Source organism: Nerophis lumbriciformis, linkage group LG02 (genome assembly GCF_033978685.3).
Source record: "Nerophis lumbriciformis linkage group LG02, RoL_Nlum_v2.1, whole genome shotgun sequence".
Taxonomy (NCBI): Eukaryota; Metazoa; Chordata; class Actinopteri; order Syngnathiformes; family Syngnathidae; genus Nerophis; species Nerophis lumbriciformis.
This window is the reverse complement of record NC_084549.2, coordinates 68115001-68139783: the sequence shown is the minus strand read 5'-3', so window position 1 is coordinate 68139783 and position 24783 is coordinate 68115001. Positions and strand designations below refer to the sequence as shown.

The following is a 24783-nucleotide window of genomic DNA, read 5'->3' as shown; positions in this document are numbered from 1 at the left end:
GTTGAATAATGTGACAGACCATGTTGAATAATGTGGCAGGCCACGATAAATGTGAAGGACTATGTTGAGTAATGTGGCAGGCCACTATAAATGTGACAGGCCACATCAAATGTGACAGACCACATCAAATGTGACAGGCCATAATAAATGTGACGGACTACGTTGAATAAGGTGGCAGGTCACTATAAATGTGATGGACCATGTTGAGTAATGTGGCAGGCCACAATAAATGTGACACACCATGTTGAATAATGTGGCAGACCATATTGAATGTCAGGCCACAATAAATGTGACAGACCATGTTGAATAATGTGACAGACCATGTTGAATAATGTGGCAGGCCACGATAAATGTGAAGGACTATGTTGAGTAATGTGGCAGGCCACTATAAATGTGACAGGCCACATCAAATGTGACAGACCACATCAAATGTGACAGGCCATAATAAATGTGACGGACTACGTTGAATAAGGTGGCAGGTCACTATAAATGTGATTGACCATGTTGAGTAATGTGGCAGGCCACAATAAATGTGACGGACTACTATAAATGTGATGGACCATGTTGAGTAATGTGGCAGGCCACAGTAAATGTGACGGACCACGTTGAATAATGTGGTAGGCCACAATAAATGTGACAGACCATATTGAATAAGTGGCAGGGCATTATAATTGTGACAGACCACATTGATTAATGGTGCAGGCCACAATAAATAATGTGACACCACGTTGAATAACGTGGCAGGCCGCATAAATGTGACAGACCACATGGATTAAGTGGCAGGCCGCATAAATGTGACAGACCACATGGATTAAGTGGCAGGCCACATTGAATAATGGTGCAGGTCACATTGAATAATGGTGCAGGTCACTATAAATGTGACACCATATTGAATAGCGTGGTAGGCCACATTGAATAAGTGGCAGGCCAACACAAATAAGTGGCAGGCACCTTGAATAAAGTGGCAGGCCACAATAAATGTGACACCACATTGAATAATGGTGCAGGCCACGACAAATGTGACACCATATTGAATAACGTGGTAGGCCACGATAATGTGACAGACCACGTTGAATAAGTGGCAGGCCATCACAATAAATATGTGGCAGGCCACAATAGATGTGACAGACCACGTTGAATAAGTTGCAGGCCAAAACAATAATGTGGCAGGCCACAATAAATGTGACACCACGTTGAATAATGGTGCAGGCCAAAACAAATGTGACACCATGTTGAATAACGTGGTAGGCAACAATAAATGTGACAGACCACATTGAATAAGTGGCAGTCCACCATAATAAATAATGTGACAGATCACTTTGAATAATGGTGCAGGCCGAAGTAAATGTGACAGACCACATTGAATAATGGTGCAGGCCGAAGTAAATGTGACAGACCACATTGAATAAGTGGCAGGCCACGACAATAAATGTGACAGACCACATTGAATAATGGTGCAGGCCAGGGCCACAATGCATAAGTGGCAGGCCACAACAATAAATAATGTGACAGACCACATTGAATAAGTGGCAGGCCACAACAATAAACAATGTGACAGACCACATTGAACAATGGTGCAGGCCACAGATAATGTGACAGACCATTTTAAATGACATGGCGGGCCACACAAGTGACACGGAAGACCACATTAAAATGACGCGATGGACTACGTTAAGCAACATGGCGGGCCACATTAAATGATGTGACAAACGGACGTGGTGGGCCACGTAAACATGAAACGACGTGGAAGACCACATTTAAGAAAGTGACCGGTCACTTTTTAAATGAGGTGAGGGACCACGGTAATGTGGCAGCTGGCCACTAAAACGATGTGGCCGGACATTGTTTAATAAATGATGTGACGGGCCACTTTTAATGATGTGAAGGAAGTGGTGGGCCACTTTAAAATGAATGACGTGGAAGATCACATTAAATTATCTGACAGACCACTTTAACAATGTGGCAGGCCACAATAAATAATGTAAAGAACCCACGGACCATTTTAAGTGACGTGGCAGGCCACATAAATGTGGAAGACTACATTAAGGGATGTGACACGTCACTTTAAACAATGTGACAGACCACATTAAAAGACGTGACAGACCACATTACATGACTTGATGGGCCACTTTATTTTTTTTTTTTTTTTTTTTTTTTTTTTTTTTTTTTTTATGTCCTGTCCAGCTTCTCAGGCAAATCATATAGTTGATGTAGATGCCCATGTCGGCTGTTCAGATTTACTTTACAAAAGAGAAGTGTAGGATACTTCTCTTGTTGCCTTATTTGTATTTGACTTTATTAAATGTATTTATATTATCATTTAGTGCAGCCGGGCCGGAGCAGGAGGGGATAGAAAGAGAAAAAAAAAGAAGACAGAGGGGGAAATTGTGGGGACAAGAGGGGGATTAGACAGAGAGACAAAAACAACAACAGCAAACAACAACAACAACAACAATAGAGCAACATCAGCAAATATGACATGTACAAATATGATGGTAAAAGTAATAGCAAATAAGCAGTTAGCGAAAAATAAAAAATAATACAGAAATGACAATGAGCATTATTACACTACAAATGGATCAATACAAATACCAATAGAAATAGCGCTATTGATAATGAACAATACCAATAATTTACCTTTATTATCAACAATACAGTTGTTTAAATGCAACAATACATATACGTAATGATAACTTGAGATACGAAAGAATGCAGAAAAATGGAGGGGGAGAAAGAGAAGCAACCTACATTAACCTTGTAGATTGTTATAGTCACAATAGGTTAAGCTTTGTCAGTGTGCCATGTGTTACACCCAGTTTACCCTAGGGCAACAACGTTAATATATGTTTGATGAAACGTGATTATGTGCATGAGTGTAAGTATGCATATGTACTTGTATATGTACAGAATGTGTATATGTGTTTGTACAATGAATGTATATGTACAGAATGTGTATATGTGTTTGTACAGTGAATGTATATGTACAGTATGTGTATGTGTATGTTTGTATATTGAATGTGCGTGTGGATGTACGAACATTAGGTAGGTAAATATGTACTGTATTTGTGTATGTATGTGGGAGCGTAGGTACCTATGTACGTATGTGAGCATACGTGAATTTGCATGTACAATACATTCGACTCCCAGAGTGCGTGGGAGCCAGAGCACGGCCCCATCACCCCCGAGAGCCCAACCCACAAACAGGAGGCGTGGTGCCCAGGGAACCAGGGACCACCGCCCCCACGCAGCCAAGCCGGCCAGCGACAGGAACCCCAGAGCCCGACCCACCGTACCGCCCACAAGGGCCAGCAGCAGGCCGCAGACAGACGCACCCGGCGGAGGACAGGGCACGAGAAAAGCAGGGGACAGCCAGACCCCAAGCCAGCGAGAGACCACACCCCACACGGGCAGAAAGGCGAGACGCCCCGCCCGAAGGACCCAGAGACTCCCCGCAACCGGACGGGAAGACCGCCCCCGCCCCACCGGCAACCGGGCCCCCACGAGCCCACCCCCCACCCCCGGAGAGCGCGGCGAGGCCAGCCCCCGGCCACCCCACCCAAACCGGCCGCCGCAGGACCACCCAGGCACAGGGCCACGGGAACCACCCACCCCACCCGCAGGGACCCCAACGATGGAGATGGAACAACCAGCAACCGCCCCGCCGAGCCCCCCCCCTGAGGGAGGGGAAAATTAAAAAATAATATTAATAAAATATATTTTAAAAATAAATAAATAAATAAATAAATTAATTAATTAAAAAAAAAAAGAATTAAAAGAAGATCACAGACATGCTGACAAACAAGGTCACTACCCCAGCAACTGGCCGACTCGCAGCACCTCGGAATACCTTGCAGCACCAAGCTACCACAATAGACGCAGGGACTAGGCCCAACAGGCCCCAACCAAGACGGGCACCCGGAAGGGATGGACAGCGGGACCCAGGAGCTCCAGACACGCAGTTCGGATGCAGTAGCCTGAGGCGTCGACCCCCGTCTGACAGGCAGGCCCAGAGCGTACCCCCAGAAATATACATACATACATACATACACACATACACACATACACGTATACATACCCACACATACACATATATACATATACATACACATATGTACACATACACATATATAAACATACATACATACACACACATATACATACATATACACAGTTCGTCAGCCCCGACAGCCATCACGCGCGCGCGCTGCCACCAGTCACAACATCAGCCACACCCCTGCACCAGACCCAGCAGCCACGGGCGCCCACACCACAAACAAACGGCAGCAGAAACAGCAGCCGCAATAACCCCAGACAGCCAGCACCAGCCAATCAAATTAAAGCGATCAAAGAAAAACTGCGACCAGCAACCACACGCCACCAGGGCCACGGAGACCAGCCGGCGCCAGCCCGCCGGTCAGCCCGAACGCCAACACGCAAACAAGAGACACCAACAACCCCCCCAACCAAAAGGCCCCCCACCCCAACCCAAACCCGCACAAACACACCACCGCCCAAACAACCGGGACACAGCATCCAGACCAGACACGGGGGCTGCGCCGCCACCACACCAAGTCACCAACAGAGACCCCACAGCGCAAGGTCGGGCCACACGGGCACGGACCCCATCCAACAGGAAGTGAGACCCGCGCGACGCCACACACAAATAAATAATAAGATTAAAAAAAAATGAAATAAAATAAAAATAAAAAAATAAAATAAAAAATAAAATTTAAAAAATAAAATAAAATAAAAATGAGTAATAATAAAAATAAAAATAATAAATACATTAAAAATTAAAAATATATATATAACAATAATAAATGAATAAAAGCCTGGCAGGCCACCAGACCGCAGTCCCCGCCGGCCGACGAGGCAATGAGGGGTGCGCCGAACCCCAAACCCCCCATGCATGTGTACAAGGCCCCCAGAGTGTCTACTGTGTAGTTAAAATTAGGAGGTCAGCCGTTACAGCCGACCTCCAGTCCCTATTGATGTGTGTACTGTAGCGTGAGTGAGATATGTATGCTTGTGGGAACTAATAATGCGATTAAAATTGGGGGACATCAAGGTCATGGTGGGTCCCAACCAAACCAAGCCACTTTAAACGATGTAACGGATAAAATAAGCCTTGGGTTTGAAATGACTGGGTGGAAAGTAGCAAGTGCACACAGTCATTTTCTTTTTTCAGGTCACACTGTTAGGTACACCCAATATATTAGGTACACTAAAGGACAAACACCCAATATATTAGGTTCACTAAAGGACAAACACCCAGTATAATAAGGTACACTAAAGGACAAACACCCAGTATATTAGGTACACTAAAGGACAAACACCCGATATATTAGGTACACTAAAGGACAAACACTCGATATATTAGGTACACTAAAGGACAAACACCCAATATATTAGGTTCACTAAAGGACAAACACCCAGTATAATAAGGTACACTAAAGGACAAACACCCAGTATATTAGGTACACTAAAGGACAAACACCCGATATATTAGGTACACTAAAGGACAAACACTCGATATATTAGGTACACTAAAGGACAAACACCCAATATATTAGGTTCACTAAAGGACAAACACCCAGTATAATAAGGTACACTAAAGGACAAACACCCAGTATATTAGGTACACTAAAGGACAAACACCCGATATATTAGGTACACTAAAGGACAAACACTCGATATATTAGGTTCACTAAAGGACAAACACCCAATATATTAGGTACACTAAAGGACAAACACCCAATATATTAGGTTCACTAAAGGACAAACACCCAGTATAATAAGGTACACTAAAGGACAAACACCCAGTATATTAGGTACACTAAAGGACAAACACCCGATATATTAGGTACACTAAAGGACAAACACTCGATATATTAGGTACACTAAAGGACAAACACCCGATATATTAGGTACACTAAAGGACAAACACCCGATATATTAGGTACACTAAAGGACAAACAACCGATATATTAAGTACACTAAAGGACAAACACCCAATATATTACGTACACTAAAGGACAAACACCCAATATATTACGTACACTAAAGGACAAACACCCAGTATATTAGGTACACTAAAGGACAAACACCCAGTATATTAGGTACACTAAAGGACAAACACCCAATATATTACGTACACTAAAGGACAAACACCCAGTATATTAGGTACACTAAAGGACAAACACCCAGTATATTAGGTACACTAAAGGACAAACACCCAATATATTAGGTACACTAAAGGACAAACACCCAGTATATTAGGTACACTAAAGGACAAACACCCAATATATTAGGTACACTAAAGGACAAACACCCAATATATTAGGTACACTAAAGGACAAACACCCGATATATTAGGTACACTAAAGGACAAACACCCGATATATTAGGTACACTAAAGGACAAACACCCGATATATTAGGCACACTAAAGGACTAACACCCAATATATTAGGTACACTAAAGGACAAACACCCGATATATTAGGTACACTAAAGGACAAACACCCGATATATTAGGTATACTAAAGGACAAAAACCCAATATATTAGGTACACTAAAGGACAAACACCCGATATATTAGGTACACTAAAGGACAAACACCCAATATATTAGGTACACTAAAGGACAAACACCCAGTATATTAGGTACACTAAAGGACAAACACCCGATATATTAGGTACACTAAAGGACAAACACCCAGTATATTAGGTACACTAAAGGACAAACACCCGATATATTAGGTACACTAAAGGACAAAAACCCGATATATGAGGTCCACTAAAGGACAAACACCTGATATATTAGGTACACTAAAGGACAAACACCCGATATATTAGGTACACTAAAGGACAAACACCCGATATATTAGGTACACTAAAGGACAAACACCCGATATATTAGGTACACTAAAGGACAAACACCCGATATATTAGGTACACTAAAGGACTAACACCCGATATATTAGGTACACTAAAGGACAAACACCCGATATATTAGGTACACTTAAGGACAAACACCCGATATATTAGGTACACTAAAGGACAAACACCCAATATATTAGGTACACTAAAGGACAAACACCCAATATATTAGGTACACTAAAGGACAAACACCCAATATATTAGGTACACTAAAGGACAAACACCCAGTTTATTAGGTACACTAAAGGACAAACACCCAATATATTAGGTACACTAAAGGACAAACACCCAATATATTAGGTACACTAAAGGACAAACACCCAGTTTATTAGGTACACTAAAGGACAAACACCCGATATATTAGGTACACTTTAGGAAAAACACCCGATATATTAGGTACACTAAAGCACAAACACCCAATATATTACATCAGTGTGTGAATGGGTGTGTGTGAATGGGTGAATGTGGAAAATAGTGTCAAAGCGCTTTGAGTTCCTTAAAAAGGTAGAAAAGCGCTATACAAGTACGACCCATTTACCATTTACCATTTATATTAGGTACACTAAAGGACAAACACCCAATATATTAGGTACACTAAAGGACAAACACCTAATATATTAGGTACACTAAAGGACAAACACCCAGTTTATTAGGTACACTAAAGGACAAACACCCAGTATATAAGGTACACTAAAGGACAAACACCCAATATATTAGGTACACTAAAGGACAAACACCCAGTATATTAGGTACACTAAAGGACAAACACCCAATATATTAGGTACACTAAAGGACAAACACCCAGTATATTAGGTACACTAAAGGACAAACACCCAATATATTAGGTACACTTAAGGACAAACACCCAGTATATTAGGTACACTAAAGGACAAACACCCAATATATTAGGTACACTAAAGGACAAACACCCAATATATTAGGTACACTAAAGGACAAACACCCAGTATATTAGGTACACTAAAGGAAAAACACCCGATATATTAGGTACACTAAAGGACAAACACCCGATATATTAGGTACACTAAAGGACAACACCCAGTATATTAGGTACACTAAAGGACAAACACCCAATATATTAGGTACACTAAAGGACAAACACCCAATATATTAGGTACACTAAAGGACAAACACCCGATATATTAGGTACACTAAAGGACAAACACCCGATATATTAGGTACACTAAAGGACTAACACCCGATATATTAGGTACACTAAAGGACTAACACCCGATATATTAGGTACACTAAAGGACAAACACCCGATATATTAGGTACACTAAAGGACAAACACCCAGTATATTAGGTATACTAAAGGACAAACACCCGATATATTAGGTACACTAAAGGACAAACACCCGATATATTAGGTAAACTAAAGGACTAACACCCAATATATTAGGTACACTAAAGGACTAACACCCAATATATTAGGTACACTAAAGGAGTAACACCCAATATATTAGGTACACTAAAGAACAAACACCCAATATATTAGGTACACTAAAGAACTGTTTCAACGTGAGACAAGCAGAAGACTGAATATATTTTATTTGTCACATCTGATCGGAGAGCAGTTTATTATTCTTTGACTTTTGTACACTGACTCACACACACACACACACACACACACACACACACACACACACACACACACACACACACACACACACACACACACACACACACACACACACACACACACACACACACACGTTGTGTAGCAATACATGTTGTGTTTTTGGGGGGAAGCAACATTGTCAGAGTAGCACCAAGCAGACAAAGTACCAAAACTGACAAGTAGAAATGTCAAGAAAGGCACTTAAAACATGTCTCAAAATGTCTCCATGAAGATGTGGTAAAAACATGTTTTTAAAAGATGCAGGAAAGGAAAAATTTGCGACGTTCTTCCACCACTTCCTGCTGAAGATGAAGTGTTTGACGTTAGGGTCCTCCGGGTCAAAAGGTCAGCAGACATTTCCACACAAACACACTGCGAGAAGAGAGAAGTCTTCAACATGTCATGAAGCTTTGCAGCCGGCAGGAGGCGACATTTACCTGCAGTCGTCAGCACCTGTGCTGATCACGTGACTGTCGCCCTGGGAGAAACGCACGTTGGTGACGTGAGGCGAGTGTCCCACGTAACGCTTGTGTTTGGCCTGTGGGGGCGACATCACATCACCTGACAACCTTGCCTTTGTTGCCACCTTTCATACACGCAAACTTTGTTGCCACCTTTCATACGCAAACTTTGTTGCCACCTTTCGTACGTACAAACTTTGTTGCCACCTTTCGTACTTACAAACTTTGTTGCCACCTTTCGTACTTACAAACTTTGTTGCCACCTTTCGTACTTACAAACTTGTCGGTGCACGGGAAGTCGAAGAGTTTGATGAGTCCCAGGTCGTCGCCAGTCACCACGTTGGAGCCGCCATGTGACACACACGCACTCGTCACGTCCGCCTGCTCGGCGTTTCTCGGCCAGATGCCCAAAACTTCGTCTCCCAGCACGCTGACCACACAAAACACTTCCTCAACCATCTTTGCATACCTACCATACTTCCATCCAAATACCATAATTTCATCTGTACGATACTTGCATCTGTGTACGATACTTTCATCTGTACGATACTTGCACCCACGTACGATACTTGCATCCGTACGATACTTGCATCCACGTACGATACATTTATCTATACGATACTTTCATCCGTACGATACTTTTTATCCGTACAATACTTGCATCCACGTATGATACTTTCATGAATACAGCTCGTGGCCCAGGAAACAAACATTGATAAATAAAGATTTAATTTTTTATATTATTTAAAGGTAAATAATCAAATTATTAAAAAGTAAATATATATAATAATAACATGTAAAGATTCATGTTAAGTAAATATATATATATATATATATATGGTATTAATAATGTGTATATATTGTTATTAATATGTAAATATGTATGTTATTAATAATATGTAAAGATTGTTATTATTAATAAGTAGATATATATATATATATATATTCATGGTATCAAGTAAATATGTATGTTAATATGTAAAGATTCATGTTATTATTAATAAGTAAATATATATATATATAATTATGTAAATATTAATATTATTAATAAGTAAATATGTATGTTAATATGTAAAGATTCATGTTATTCTTAAGTAAATATATATATATATATTATTATGTAAATATTCATATTATTAATAGGTAAATATGTATGTTAATATGTAAAGATTCATGTTATTATTAATAAGTAAATATATATTATTAATAATATGATTATTTACATAATAATATATATATACATATATATTATTATGTAAATAATCATATAATTAATAAGTACACATATATATATATATATATATATATATATATATATAAAAATATGTATGTTAATATGTAAAGATTCATGTTATTATTAATAAGTATATATATATATATATATATATATATACATATACATATATATATATATATATATATATATATATATATATATACATACATATATATATATATGTATATATATATACATATATATATATATATATATATATATATAAATAATTAAGTAAATATTTATATTATTACCAAGTAAATATGTATGTTAATATGTAAAGATTCATGTTATTATTGAGTTTAGTTTTATGTTATTAATAAGTAAAGATGTATGTCATTAATAATATGTAAATATGAATGTCCTGCTATTATAAAGTAAAGATTCATGTTCTCACTCTTAGTACAGTTGTCAAATATTTGCGTGAGTATCTTTATGAAATAACTAACAGACATTTAGTATTACTGGATGGGTTGCAATAATTGGAGTGGTCCGTCAGTAACAAGTTTGTACACCAGATGGTGGTGTTGCACAAATGATGTTCATGACATACAGGCCACTTCTTGTGGTTGCAATTCACCGTTAAAAAGGAGAGAAGAAGGTAAATATTCAGAGTGTTATTTGTGATGTACTATAAGAGTACACAACACAGTACAGTACAGTACAGTACAGTACAGTACAGTACACGCCATCCTCCTGTTACTACACTTTACACCCTCAGGAGGATTACTGTACTAAAAGTCAACTCTTTGTGTGTGAGTGTGTGTGTGTGTGTGTGTGTGTGTGTGTGTGTGTGTGTGTGTGTGTGTGTGTGTGTGTGTGTGTGTGTGTGTGTGTGTGTGTGTGTGTGTGTGTGTGTCACCTGGTCCAGGAAGCCCAGGTGATTCTGTCAATGACGTTCTGCTCAGTCAGCAGTTTTCCAGAAGGAAGTTCAAACACCAAACGTTTGTACGCACCTGTGCACACCTGCACACACACACATTACATCTACCTGTTTCTTTTCAGCACGTGGCTGCAATCAAACATGAACATGGCTCTGAATACTTTACGTACACACAGTTAATGAAAGGTGTACAAGTGAATTAATGAATGAAATGTGTAGCAGTGAATCAATAAAGGTGTAAAAGTGAATCAATAAAGGTGTACAAGTGAATCAATAAAGGTGTACAAGTGAATCAATGAATGAAATGTGTAGAAGTGAATCAATAAAGGTGTAATAGTGAATCAATAAAGGTGTAGAAGTGAATCAATGAATGAAATGTGTAGAAGTGATTCAATAGAGGTGTAAAAGTGAATCAATAAAGGTGTACAAGTGAATCAATGAATGAAATGTGTAGAAGTGAATCAATAAATGTGTACAAGTGAATCATTGAATGAAATGTGTAGAAGTGAATCAATAAAGGTGTAAAAGTGAATCAATAAAGGTGTATAAGTGAATCAATAAAGGTGTACAAGTGAATCAATGAATGCAATGTGTAGAAGTGAATCAATAAAGGTGTATAAGTGAATCAATGAATGAAATGTGTAGAAGTGAATCAATAAATGTGTATAAGTGAATCAATAAAGGTGTATAAGTGAATCAATGAATGACATGTGTATAAGTGAATCAATAAAGGTGTAGAAGTGAATCAATGAATGAAATGTGTATAAGTGAATCAATAAAGGTGTATAAGTGAATCAATGAATGAAATGTGTATAAGTGAATCAATAAAGGTGTATAAGTGAATCAATAAAGGTGTATAAGTGAATCAATGAATTAAATGTGTAGAAGTGAATCAATAAAGGTGTATAAGTAAATTAATGAATGAAATGTGTAGGAGTGAATCAATAAAGGTGTAGGAGTGAATCAATAAAGGTGTACAAGTGAATCAATAAAGGTGTAAAAGTGAATCAATAAAGGTGTAGAAGTGAATCAATGAATGAAATGTGTAGAAGTGAATCAATAAAGGTGTATAAGTAAATTAATGAATGAAATGTGTAAAAGTGAATCAATAAAGGTGTAGAAGTGAATCAATGAATGAAATGTGTAGAAGTTAATCAATAAAGGTGTACAAGTGAATGAACAAAGATGTATAAGTGAATCAATGAATGAAATGTGTATAAGTGAATCAATAAAGGTGTAGAAGTGAATCAATAAAGGTGTACAAGTGAATCAATAAAGGTGTAAAAGTGAATCAATAAAGGTGTATAAGTGAATCAATGAATGAAATGTGTAGAAGTGAATCAAAAAAGGTGTACAAGTGAATCAAAAAAGTGTATAAGTGAATCAATGAATGAAATGTGTAGAAGTGAATCAATAAAGGTGTACAAGTGAATCAATAAAGGTGTATAAGTGAATCAATGAATGAAATGTGTAGAAGTGAATCAATAAAGGTGTATAAGTGAATCAATAAAGGTGTATAAGTGAATCAATGAATGAAATGTGTATAAGTGAATCAATAAAGGTGTATAAGTGAATCAATAAAGGTGTACAAGTGAATCAATAAAGGTGTATAAGTGAATCAATAAAAGTGTACAAGTGAATCAATGAATGAAATGTGTAGAAGTGAATCAATAAAGGTGTATAAGTGAATCAATAAAAGTGTACAAGTGAATGTGTATAAGTGAATCAATAAAGGTGTATAAGTGAATCAATGAATGAAATGTGTAGAAGTGAATCAATAAAGGTGTAGAAGTGAATCAATAAAGGTGTATAAGTGAATCAATGAATGAAATGTGTAGAAGTGAATCAATAAAGGTGTACAAGTGAATCAATAAAGGTGTAGAAGTGAATCAATGAATGAAATGTGTAGAAGTGAATCAATAAAGGTGTAAAAGTGAATCAATAAAGGTGTATAAGTGAATCAATGAATGAAATGTGTAGAAGTGAATCAATAAAGGTGTAGAAGTGAATCAATAAAGGTGTAGAAGTGAATCAATAAAGGTGTATAAGTGAATCAATTAATGAAATGTGTAGAAGTGAATCAAAAAAGGTGTACAAGTGAATCAAAAAAGGTGTATAAGTGAATCAATGAATGAAATGTATAGAAGTGAATCAATAAAGGTGTAGAAGTGAATCAATAAAGGTGTATAAGTAAATTAATGAATGAAATGTGTAGAAGTGAATCAATAAAGGTGTACAAGTGAATCAATAAAGGTGTACAAGTGAATCAATAAAGGTGTAAAAGTGAATCAATAAAGGTGTAGAAGTGAATCAATGAATGAAATGTGTAGAAGTTAATCAATAAAGGTGTACAAGTGAATCAACAAAGATGTATAAGTGAATCAATGAATGAAATGTGTACAAGTGAATCAATAAAGGTGTAGAAGTGAATCAATGAATGAAATGTGTAGAAGTGAATCAAAAAAGGTGTACAAGTGAATCAAAAAAGGTGTATAAGTGAATCAATGAATGAAATGTGTAGAAGTGAATCAATAAAGGTGTACAAGTGAATCAATAAAGGTGTATAAGTGAATCAATGAATTAAATGTGTAGAAGTGAATCAATAAAGGTGTATAAGTGAATCAATAAAGGTGTATAAGTGAATCAATGAATGAAATGTGTATAAGTGAATCAATAAAGGTGTATAAGTGAATCAATAAAGGTGTACAAGTGAATCAATAAAGGTGTATAAGTGAATCAATAAAAGTGTACAAGTGAATCAATGAATGAAATGTGTAGAAGTGAATCAATAAAGGTGTATAAGTGAATCAATAAAAGTGTACAAGTGAATGTGTATAAGTGAATCAATAAAGGTGTATAAGTGAATCAATAAAGGTGTATAAGTGAATCAATGAATGAAATGTGTAGAAGTGAATCAATAAAGGTGTAGAAGTGAATCAATAAAGGTGTATAAGTGAATCAATGAATGAAATGTGTAGAAGTGAATCAATAAAGGTGTACAAGTGAATCAATAAAGGTGTAGAAGTGAATCAATGAATGAAATGTGTAGAAGTGAATCAATAAAGGTGTAAAAGTGAATCAATAAAGGTGTATAAGTGAATCAATGAATGAAATGTGTAGAAGTGAATCAATAAAGGTGTAGAAGTGAATCAATAAAGGTGTACAAGTGAATCAATAAAGGTGTATAAGTGAATCAATTAATGAAATGTGTAGAAGTGAATCAATAAAGGTGTAAAAGTGAATCAATAAAGGTGTATAAGTGAATCAATGAATGAAATGTATAGAAGTGAATAAATAAAGGTGTAGAAGTGAATCAATAAAGGTGTAGAAGTAAATTAATGAATGAAATGTGTAGAAGTGAATCAATAAAGGTGTAGAAGTGAATCAATAAAGGTGTACAAGTGAATCAATAAAGGTGTAAAAGTGAATCAATAAAGGTGTACAAGTGAATCAATAAAGGTGTACAAGTGAATCAATAAAGGTGTAAAAGTGAATCAATAAAGGTGTACAAGTGAATCAATAAAGGTGTACAAGTGAATCAATAAAGGTGTAAAAGTGAATCAATAAAGGTGTAGAAGTGAATCAATGAATGAAATGTGTAGAAGTTAATCAATAAAGGTGTACAAGTGAATCAACAAAGATGTATAAGTGAATCAATGAATGAAATGTGTATAAGTGAATCAATAAAGGTGTAGAAGTGAATCAATAAAGGTATAAAAGTGAATCAATAAAGGTGTACAAGTGAATCAATAAAGGTGTAAAAGTGAATCAATAAAGGTGTACAAGTGAATCAATGAATGTAATGTGTATAAGTGAATCAATAAAGGTGTATAAGTGAATCAATGAATGAAATGTGTAGAAGTGAATCAATAAAGGTGTATAAGTGAATCAATGAATGAAATGTGTAGAAGTGAATCAATAAAGGTGTAAAAGTGAATCAATAAAGGTGTATAAGTGAATCAATGAATGAAATGTGTAGAAGTGAATAAATAAAGGTGTAGAAGTGAATCAATAAAGGTGTAGAAGTAAATTAATGAATGAAATGTGTAGAAGTGAATCAATAAAGGTGTACAAGTGAATCAATAAAGGTGTACAAGTGAATCAATAAAGGTGTAAAAGTGAATCAATAAAGGTGTACAAGTGAATCAATAAAGGTGTACAAGTGAATCAATAAAGGTGTAAAAGTGAATCAATAAAGGTGTACAAGTGAATCAATAAAGGTGTACAAGTGAATCAATAAAGGTGTAAAAGTGAATCAATAAAGGTGTACAAGTGAATCAATAAAGGTGTACAAGTGAATCAATAAAGGTGTAAAAGTGAATCAATAAAGGTGTAGAAGTGAATCAATGAATGAAATGTGTAGAAGTTAATCAATAAAGGTGTACAAGTGAATCAACAAAGATGTATAAGTGAATCAATGAATGAAATGTGTATAAGTGAATCAATAAAGGTGTAGAAGTGAATCAATAAAGGTGTACAAGTGAATCAATAAAGGTATAAAAGTGAATCAATAAAGGTGTACAAGTGAATCAATAAAGGTGTAAAAGTGAATCAATAAAGGTGTACAAGTGAATCAATGAATGTAATGTGTATAAGTGAATCAATAAAGGTGTATAAGTGAATCAATGAATGAAATGTGTAGAAGTGAATCAATAAAGGTGTATAAGTGAATCAATTAGAGACCCCCAGACTTCCCTCTCCAGAGCAACATTAGCAACTTCCTCCTGGGGGATGGTGAAGTGTTCCCAGGCCAGAGAGGAGATGTAACCCTAACCCATCATGACCCACACTTCATCACCATAAGTGAGAGTAGGACTGGAGATAGCTCGGTAGACTGAGAGCTTTGCCTTCTGGCCCAGCTCTCATTAGATCACAACAGTGCGGCAGAAAGACCGCAATGCTGCCCCAGCTGCTCCCATTCTCCGCCTGATGTCCTTCTCCATCTTTAACCTCACTCATGAACAAGACCCCGAGATACTTAAACTCCTCCACCTGGGACAGTCTGGTTCTCTACCTGGACTGTACAAACCATCGCTTTCCTGCTGAGAACCATGGCCTTTAGATTTAGAGATGCTGAGGTGTATCAATGACTGAATGAAATAGAAATGAAAGGTGTAGAAATGAATCAATAAAAGGTGATTCAATGAAGGAATGAAATAGAAATGAATGAATGAATGAATGGATTAAGAACAAGGTGTGTACCTGTATGTGTGTACCTGTATGTGTGTACCTGTATGTGTGTACCTGTATGTGTGTACCTGTATGTGTGTACCTGTATGTGTGTACCTGTATGTGTGTACCTGTATGTGTGTGCTGTCAGAAGAGAAGTCCAGGTGCAGGACAAAGGCGGGCAGGTGACAGCAGGAAACCATCCTGCTCAGTGTGGATCCTCCTAACACCTCATAGACATCCACGCTGTTCTCCAGAGAACCCACCGCCAACATTCTTCTGTCTGGACTGAATCTACACACACATTTAGACACACCTTTACCAAGACCTTCAGCCACACCTTTAGCAAGACCTTCAACCACACTTAGCAAGACCTTCAGTCACACCTTTAGCAAGACCTTCAACCACACTTAGCAAGACCTTCAGTCACACCTTTCGCCAGACGTTCAGCCACACCTTTAGCAAGACGTTCAGCCACACCTTTACCGAAACGTTCAACCACAATTAGAAAGACCTTCAGTCACACCTTTCGCAAGATCATCAGCCACACCTTTAGCAAGACCTTCAGCCACACCTTTAGCAAAACCTTCAGCCACACCTTTAGTAAAACGTTCAACCACACCTTTCGCCAGACGTTCAGCTATACCTTTAACAAAACGTTCAGCCACACCTTTAGCAAGACCTTCAGCCACACCTTTAGCAAGACGTTCAGCCACACCTTTACCAAGACCTTCAGCCACACCTTTACCAAGACATTCAGCCACACCTTTACCAAGATGTTCAGCCACACCTTTACCAAGACGTTCAACCACACTTAGCAAGACCTTCAGTCACATCTTTAGCAAGACCTTCAGCCACACCTTTAGCAAGACATTCAACCCCACCTTTAGCCAGACCTTCAGCTATACCTTTAACAAGACATTCAGCCACACCTTTACCAAGACGTTCAACCACACTTAGCAAGACCTTCAGCCACACCTTTAGCAAAACCTTCAGCCACACCTTTAGCAAAACCTTCAGCCACACCTTTAGCAAGACCTTCAGTCACACCTTTAGCAAGACCTTCAGCCACACTTTTAGCAAGACCTTCAGTCACACCTTTAGCAAGACCTTTAGCCACGCCTTTAACAAGACTTTCAACCACACCTTTAGCCAGACGTTCAGCTATACCTTTAACAAGATGTTCAACCACACTTAGCAAGACCTCCATCCACACCTTTAACAAGATCTTCAGCCACACCTTTAACAAGACCTTCAGCCACACCTTTAACAAGACGTTCAGCCACACCTTTACCAAGACGTTCAACCACACTTAGCAAGACCTCCATCCACACCTTTAACAAGATTTTCAGCCACAACTTTAACAAGACCTTCAGCCACACCTTTAACAAGACCTTCAGCCACACCTTTAACAAGACCTTCAGCCACACCTTTTGCAAGACCTTCAGCCACACCTTTAACAAGACTTTCAGCCACACCTTTAACAAGACCTCCATCCACACCTTTAACAAGACCTTCAGCCACACCTTTAACAAGACCTTCAGCCACACCTTTAACAAGACCTCCAGTCACACCTTTAGCAAGACCTTCAGCCACACTTTTAGCAAGACCTTCAGCCACACCTTTAGCAAGACCTTCAGCCACACCTTTAGCAAGACCTTCAGCCACACCTTTAACAAGACCTTCAGCCACACCTTTAGCAAGACCTTCAGCCACACCTTTAGCGTGACGCTGGGAGAGGTCACATTACCTGATGTCCTGAATGGCGGCACCACGGTCTCTCTTCTTTGCCCACACCTTGAGGGAGTTGGAGAAGAGGAGGAGGAACTCTCCGTTCTTCATCCCCACGGCCAGCATCTCTCCATCCCAACTGAAGCTCACGCTCACCGCTGCATGGCCCACACACACCTTCTTTTGCAGCTTCTGCAGGGGGGATGGGTCACAATGAGATAACTACATATTAGATGTCCTAATATCTAGTTGTTTAGCCTACTAGCTGTTTTGCTAGTTAGCTTGCTAGATTACAGGCTAGTTAGCGTGAGTTTTGAGAGTTACCTTGCCAGCTAACCTTCTAGCTACTTTGTTGGTTGTCTTGTTAGTAATCTTTCTAGGTATTTAGTTAGTTAGCTTTCTAGATCACAGGCTAGTTAGCGTGAGTTTGAGTTACCCTGAAATTTAACTTTCTAGTTAGTTTGTTGTTTGTTTGTTTTGTTATCTTTCTAGGTATTTAGCTAGTTAACTTGTTGGGACACAAGCTAGTTATCGTACGTTTTGAGAGTTACCTTTCTAGCAAACGTTGTAGTTATTTTGTTGGTTGTCTTGTTAGTTATCTTTCTAGGCGTTTAGCTAGTTAGCTTGAGTTTTGAGAGTAACCTTGCTAGCTAACTTTCTAGTTATTCTGTTGGTTGTCTTGTTAGTTATCTTTCTAGGCATTTAGCTAGTTACCTTGCTAGATCACAGGCTAGTTAGCGTGAGTTTTGAGAGTTACCGTGCCAGCTAACGTTCTAGCTACTTAGTTGGTTGTCTTGTTAGTTATCTTTCTAGGCATTTAGCTAGTTAGCTCGTTAGATCACAGTCTAGTTAGAGTGAGGTTTGAGAGTCACCTTACTAGTTAACTTTTTAGTTATTATGTCGATTGTCTTGTTAGTTATCTTTCAAGGTATTTAGCTAGTTAGCTTACTAAATTACAGGCTAGTTAGCGTGAATTTTGAGAGTTACCTTGCAAGCTAACTTTTTAGTTATTATGTCGGTTGTCTTTTAGTAATTTTTCTCGGCATTTAGCTGGTTACCATGCTAGATCACAGGCAAGTTATCGTGAGTTTTGAGGGTTACCTTGCAAGGTAACTTTTTAGTTATTATGCCGGTTGTCTTGTTAGTTATCTTTCAAGGTATTTAGCTAGTTAGTTTGCTAGATTACAGGCTAGTTAGCGGGAGTTTTGAGAGTTACCTTGCAGGCTAACTTTCTAGTTATTTTGTTGGTTGTCTTGTTAGTTATCTTTCTAGGTATTTAACTAGTTAGCTTGCTAGATCACAGGCTAGTTAGCATGAGTTTTAAGAGTTATCTTGCTAGCTAACTTTCTAGTTATTTTTGTTGGTTGTCTTGTTAGTTATCTTTCTAGGCATTTAACTAGTTAGCTTGCTAGATCACAGGCTAGTTAGCACGAGTTTTAAGAGTTATCTTGCTAGCTAACTTTCTAGTTATTTTGTTGGTTGTCTTGTTAGTTATCTTTCTAGATATTTAACTAGTTAGTTTGCTAGATCACAGGCTAATTAGCATGACTTTTAAGAGTTATCTTGCTAGTTAACTTTTTAGTTATTATGTCGATTGTCTTGTTAGTTATCTTTCAAGGTATTTAGCTAGTTAGCTTACTAAATTACAGGCTAGTTAGCGTGAATTTTGAGAGTTACCTTGCAAGCTAACTTTTTAGTTATTATGTCGGTTGTCTTTTAGTAATTTTTCTCGGCATTTAGCTGGTTACCATGCTAGATCACAGGCAAGTTATCGTGAGTTTTGAGGGTTACCTTGCAAGGTAACTTTTTAGTTATTATGCCGGTTGTCTTGTTAGTTATCTTTCAAGGTATTTAGCTAGTTAGTTTTCTAGATTACAGGCTAGTTAGCGGGAGTTTTGAGAGTTACCTTGCAGGCTAACTTTCTAGTTATTTTGTTGGTTGTCTTGTTAGTTATCTTTCTAGGTATTTAACTAGTTAGCTTGCTAGATCACAGGCTAGTTAGCATGAGTTTTAAGAGTTATCTTGCTAGCTAACTTTCTAGTTATTTTGTTGGTTGTCTTGTTAGTTATTTTTCAAGGTATTTAGCTAGTTAGCTTGCTAGATTACAGGCTAGTTAGCGTGAGTTTTGAGAGTTACCTTGCAGGCTAACTTTCTAGTTATTTTGTTGGTTGTCTTGTTAGTTATCTTTCTAGGCATTTTTTTTAGTTAGCTTGCTAGATCACAGGATAGTTAGCATGAGTTTTAAGAGTTATCTTGCTAGCTAACTTTCTAGTTAATTTGTTGGTTGTCTTGTTTGTAATCTTTCTCGGCATTTAGCCGGTTAGCTTGCTAGATCACAGGCAAGTTATCGTGAGTTTTGAGAGTTACCTTGCAAGCTGACTTTTTAGTTATTATGTCGGTTGTCTTGTTAGTTATCTTTCAAAGTATTTAGCTCGTTAGCTTGCTAGATTACAGGCTAGTTAGCGTGAGTTTTGAGAGTTACCTTGCAGGCTAATGTTCTAGCTATTTTGTTGGTTGTCTTGTTAGTTATCTTTCTAGGCATTTTTCTAGTTAGCTTGCTAGATCACAGGCTAGTTAGCATGAGTTTTAAGAGTTTTCTTGCTAGCTAACTTTCTAGTTATTTTTGTTGGTTGTCTTGTTAGTTATCTTTCTAGGTATTTAACTAGTTATCTTGCTAGATCACAGTCTAGTTAGCACGAGTTTTAAGAGTTATCTTGCTAGCTAACTTTCTAGTTAATTTGTTGGTTGTCTTGTTAGTAATCTTTCTCGGCATTTAGCTGGTTAGCTTGCTAGATCACAGGCAAGTTATCGTGAGTTTTGAGAGTTACCTTGCAAGGTAACTTTTTAATTATTATGCCGGTTGTCTTGTTAGTTATCTTTCAAGGTATTAAGCTTTTTAGCTTGCTAGATTACAGGCTAGTTAGCGTGAGTTTTGAGAGTTACCTTGCAGGCTAACTTTCTAGTTATTTTGTTGGTTGTCTTGTTAGTTATCTTTCTAGGCATTTTTCTAGTTAGCTTACTAGATCACAGGCTTGTTAGCATGAGTTTTAAGAGTTATCTTGCTAGCTAACTTTCTAGTTATTTTGTTGGTTGTCTTGTTAATAATCTTTCTCTGCATTTAGCTGGTTAGCTTGCTAGATCACAGGCAAGTTATCGTGAGTTTTGAGAGTTACCTTGCAAGCTAACTTTTTAGTTATTATGTCGGTTGTCTTGTTAGTCATCTTTCAAGGTATTTAGCTTGTTAGCTTGCTAGATTACAGGCTAGTTAGCGTGAGTTTTGAGAGTTACCTTGCAGGCTAACTTTCTAGTTATTTTGTTGGTTGTCTTGTTAGTTATCTTTCTAGGCATTTAGCTAGTTAGCGTGGTTTTGAGAGTTACCTTGCAGCCTACCTTTCTAGTTATTTTGTTGGTTGTCTTGTTAGTAATCTTTCTAGGTATTTAGCTAGTTAGCTTGAGTTTTGAGAGTAACCTTGCTAGCTAACTTTCTAGTTATTTTGTTGGTTGTCTTGTTAGTTATCTTTCTAGGCATTTTTCTAGTTAGCTTGCTAGATCACAGGCTAGTTAGAGGGAGTTTTGAGAGTTACCTTGCTAGCTAACATTCTAGTTACTTTGTTGGTTGTCTTGTTAGTAATCTTTCTAAGCATTTAGATAGTTAGCTCGTTAGATCACAGGCTAGTTAGCATGAGTTTTGAGAGTTACCTTACTAGCTAACTTTTTTTAGTTATTATGTCGGTTGTCTTGTTAGTTATCTTTCAAGGTATTTTGCTAGTTAGCTTGCTAGATCACAGGCTAGTTAGCATGAGTTTTGAGAGTTAGCTTTCCAGCTAACGTTGTAGTTACTTTGTTGTTGTCTTTTTAGTTATCTTTCAAGGTATTAAGCTTTTTAGCTTGCTAGATTACAGGCTAGTTAGCGTGAGTTTTGAGAGTTACCTTGATGGTTACATTTGGAGTTATCTTGTCAGCTAGTTTGCTAAATCACACGTTATATGTCTTGATAACTATTTTGTTGTAATACTATATAACTATAGTTATCTTTTGAGATACTCCTCTAGTTAGCTTGCTAGATCACAGGCTAGTTAGCGTGAGTTTTTGAGACTTACCTTGCTAGCTAACTTTCTGGTTATTTTGTTGGTTGTTTTGTTAGTTATCTTTCGAGGTATTTAGCTAGTTAACTTGCTTTATCACAGGCTAGTTAGCATGAGTTTTGAGAGTCACCTTGCTAGCTAACTTTTTAGTTATTTTGTTGGTTTTGTTAGTTATCGTTTTACGTATTTAGCTAGTTAGCTTGCTAGATCACAGGCTAGTTATTGTGAGTTTTGAGAGTTACCTTGCCAGCTAATGTTCTGGTTACTTTGTTGGTTGTCTTGTTTGTTAGCTTCATAGGTATTTAGCTAGTTAACTTGCTGTATCACAGGCTAGTTAGCGTGAGTTTTGAGAGTTACCTGGTAGGCTAACCTTTTAGTTAATTTGTTGGTTTTGTTAGTTATAGTTCTACATATTTAGCTAGTTAGCTTGCTAGATCACAGGCTAGCTATTGTGAGTTTTGAGAGTTACCTTGCCAGCTAATGTTCTAGTCACTTTGTTGGTTGTCTTGTTTGTATTCTTTATAGGTATTTAGAAAGTTACCTTGCTAGATCACATACTAGTTAGCATGAGTTTTGAGCGTTACCTGGTAAGCTAACGTTTTAGTTAATTTGTTGGTTTTGTTAGTTTTCTACATATTTAGCTAGTTAGCTTGCTAGATCACAGGCTAGTTATTGTGAGTTTTGAGAATTATCTTGCCTGCTAATGTTCTAGTTACTTTGTTGGTTGTCTTGTTAGTTATCTTTCGAGGTATTCAGCTAGTTAAGTTGAGTGTTACCTGGTAAGCTAACCTTTTAGTTAATTTGTTGGTTTTGTTAGTTATCGTTCTACGTATTTAGCTAGTTAGCGTGCTAGATCACAGGCTAGTTATTGTGAGTTTTGAGAGTTACCTTGCCAGCTAATGTTCTAGTTACACTGTTGGTTGTCTTGTTTGTATTCTTTATAGGTATTTAGCTAGTTACCTTGCTACATCACACACTAGTTAGCGCGCGTATTGAGCGTTACCTGGTAAGCTAACTTTTTAGTTAATGTGTTGGTTTTGTTAGTTATCTTTCTACATATTTAGCTAGTTAGCTTGCTAGATCACAGGCTAGTTATTGTGAGTTTTGAGAGTTACCTTGCAAGCTAACTTTTTAGTTATTTTGTTGGTTTTGTTAGTTATCTTTCTATGTATTTAGCTAGTTAGATTGTTCGATAATCAGCCAGTTATCTTGAGCTACTCATTTTGCTAGTTACCTCTCTTGTTATCTTTTTAGATATTGTGCTAGTTACCTCGGGTTATCTTGTTACCTAGCTTGTATTTAAATGTGTTGCTAGTTATCCTGTTAGTTGTATTTCTAGCTAACTGGTTAGTCAGCCGGACCTTGTCAGCGAGGTCCCACAGCCTGACGGTGGCGTCGTCGCCGGCCGTGACCAAGACCTCCTTGGCGGGATGACACGTCAGACCCCAGACGCCGCCCCGGGCGTGGCTGTCTAGCAGCACGTTGGACGCCGCGTTCTTCTCGCCCACCTCGATGATCTCGCCGTCCTTGGTGCCCACCAGGATCTTGCCCTGAGGAGGAGGAAGCGGCGGCGTGAGCGAGCGCGACGGAGACGACGGGGTCGCGCGGAAGGCGAAGAGGTCTCACTCTGCCTCGGCACACGGAGCGCACGCACTCCACGGGGCGAGACGACTCCAGCTGGAACGCCCGGCAGCGCTTCATCTCCTGGTCCCACAGCTTGACGGCGCCGCCCTCCTTGGTCCTGTCAGGGAGACACAGGAACAGGACTCAGCGGCGCCCCCCGGCCACAGCGTGCGGTGTTGCGTTCTCACTGACGGCCTCTCCTTGCCGCCGGTGACGATGAGGCCGTCCCTCAGCGTTGTGTACATGCAGAAGACGGGCCCCGTGTGCGCCTTGGCCACCGCCCTCAGCAGGAAGTGCTCCCGCCACACGTACACGTCGCCGTTGACGGCGCCCGTGAAGGTCAGGTCCACCTGCGGGGAGAAGGTTCTGCAATGTTCCGCCTTGCTACTGGGGTGTGTTCCAACTCACGGCTCCGAAGGCGAGGGACAGCATGGTCTGCATGCGGCCGCCCTCCAGCGTGGACACCACGCCTTTCTTGTACACCAGAGCTCCGCCCACCAGCGTCCAGAACTTCACGTGTTTGATTCCCACCGACACGAACTGACAGTCCGAGTCCGGCCGGAACTCCGCCGCAAAGATCCTGTGGGGATGTCCCGCTCTGCCGCACACTCTGGAGCCTGCGGGGAGGGAGGCGAGCGTCTGGTTAAGGGCGAGCGACAGGGCGCGTGCGAGAGTCGCCACCTTCGTGCCAGCGCCACACGCTGACGGTGTGTTCGGGGTCCACGCCCACGGACAGCAGCAGCTTGCCGGTGGCGCTGAAGTTGACGTAAGCCACGCCCCTGGAGTGAGCGCAGCGCAGGACGGACAGCGTGCGCTTGCTCATGGCGTCCCACACGTGGATGCACGGCGTGCCGCCTGCAGGAGGACAGCCGTTACCTCGGCGACAGTGGGAGGAGAGGGTAACCATGGCAACAACACAGCAGCTTTGAAGCAGGACAACCAACGCAAATACACAATTTGATGTTGTGGTTTGTTTA

General features: G+C 38.8%; 1 protein-coding gene across 3 annotated transcripts in view; it reads right to left on the bottom strand.

Annotated features, from left to right (window-relative positions):
- Window positions 1-8569: 8569 nt before the first annotated feature.
- Window positions 8570-24783, bottom strand: part of LOC133610983 (echinoderm microtubule-associated protein-like 6) — a 72179-nt gene continuing 55965 nt past the window's right edge. For 2 of the 3 annotated variants that reach the window (XM_061967797.1, XM_061967805.1), the window contains 11 exons: window positions 24488-24661; window positions 24215-24423; window positions 23999-24156; window positions 23810-23924; window positions 23545-23733; window positions 18118-18290; window positions 16499-16661; window positions 11178-11281; window positions 9316-9469; window positions 9016-9116; window positions 8570-8950 (listed from right to left, as the gene is read on the bottom strand). In XM_061967797.1, coding sequence (XP_061823781.1) covers window positions 8917-8950; window positions 9016-9116; window positions 9316-9469; window positions 11178-11281; window positions 16499-16661; window positions 18118-18290; window positions 23545-23733; window positions 23810-23924; window positions 23999-24156; window positions 24215-24423; window positions 24488-24661 — 1574 coding nt within the window. In that variant the 3' untranslated portion in view covers window positions 8570-8916. Of the gene's footprint in view, window positions 8951-9015; window positions 9117-9315; window positions 9470-11177; window positions 11282-16498; window positions 16662-18117; window positions 18291-23544; window positions 23734-23809; window positions 23925-23998; window positions 24157-24214; window positions 24424-24487; window positions 24662-24783 lie in introns of those variants that run through there. The other variant, XM_061967814.1, reaches the window with a different exon arrangement.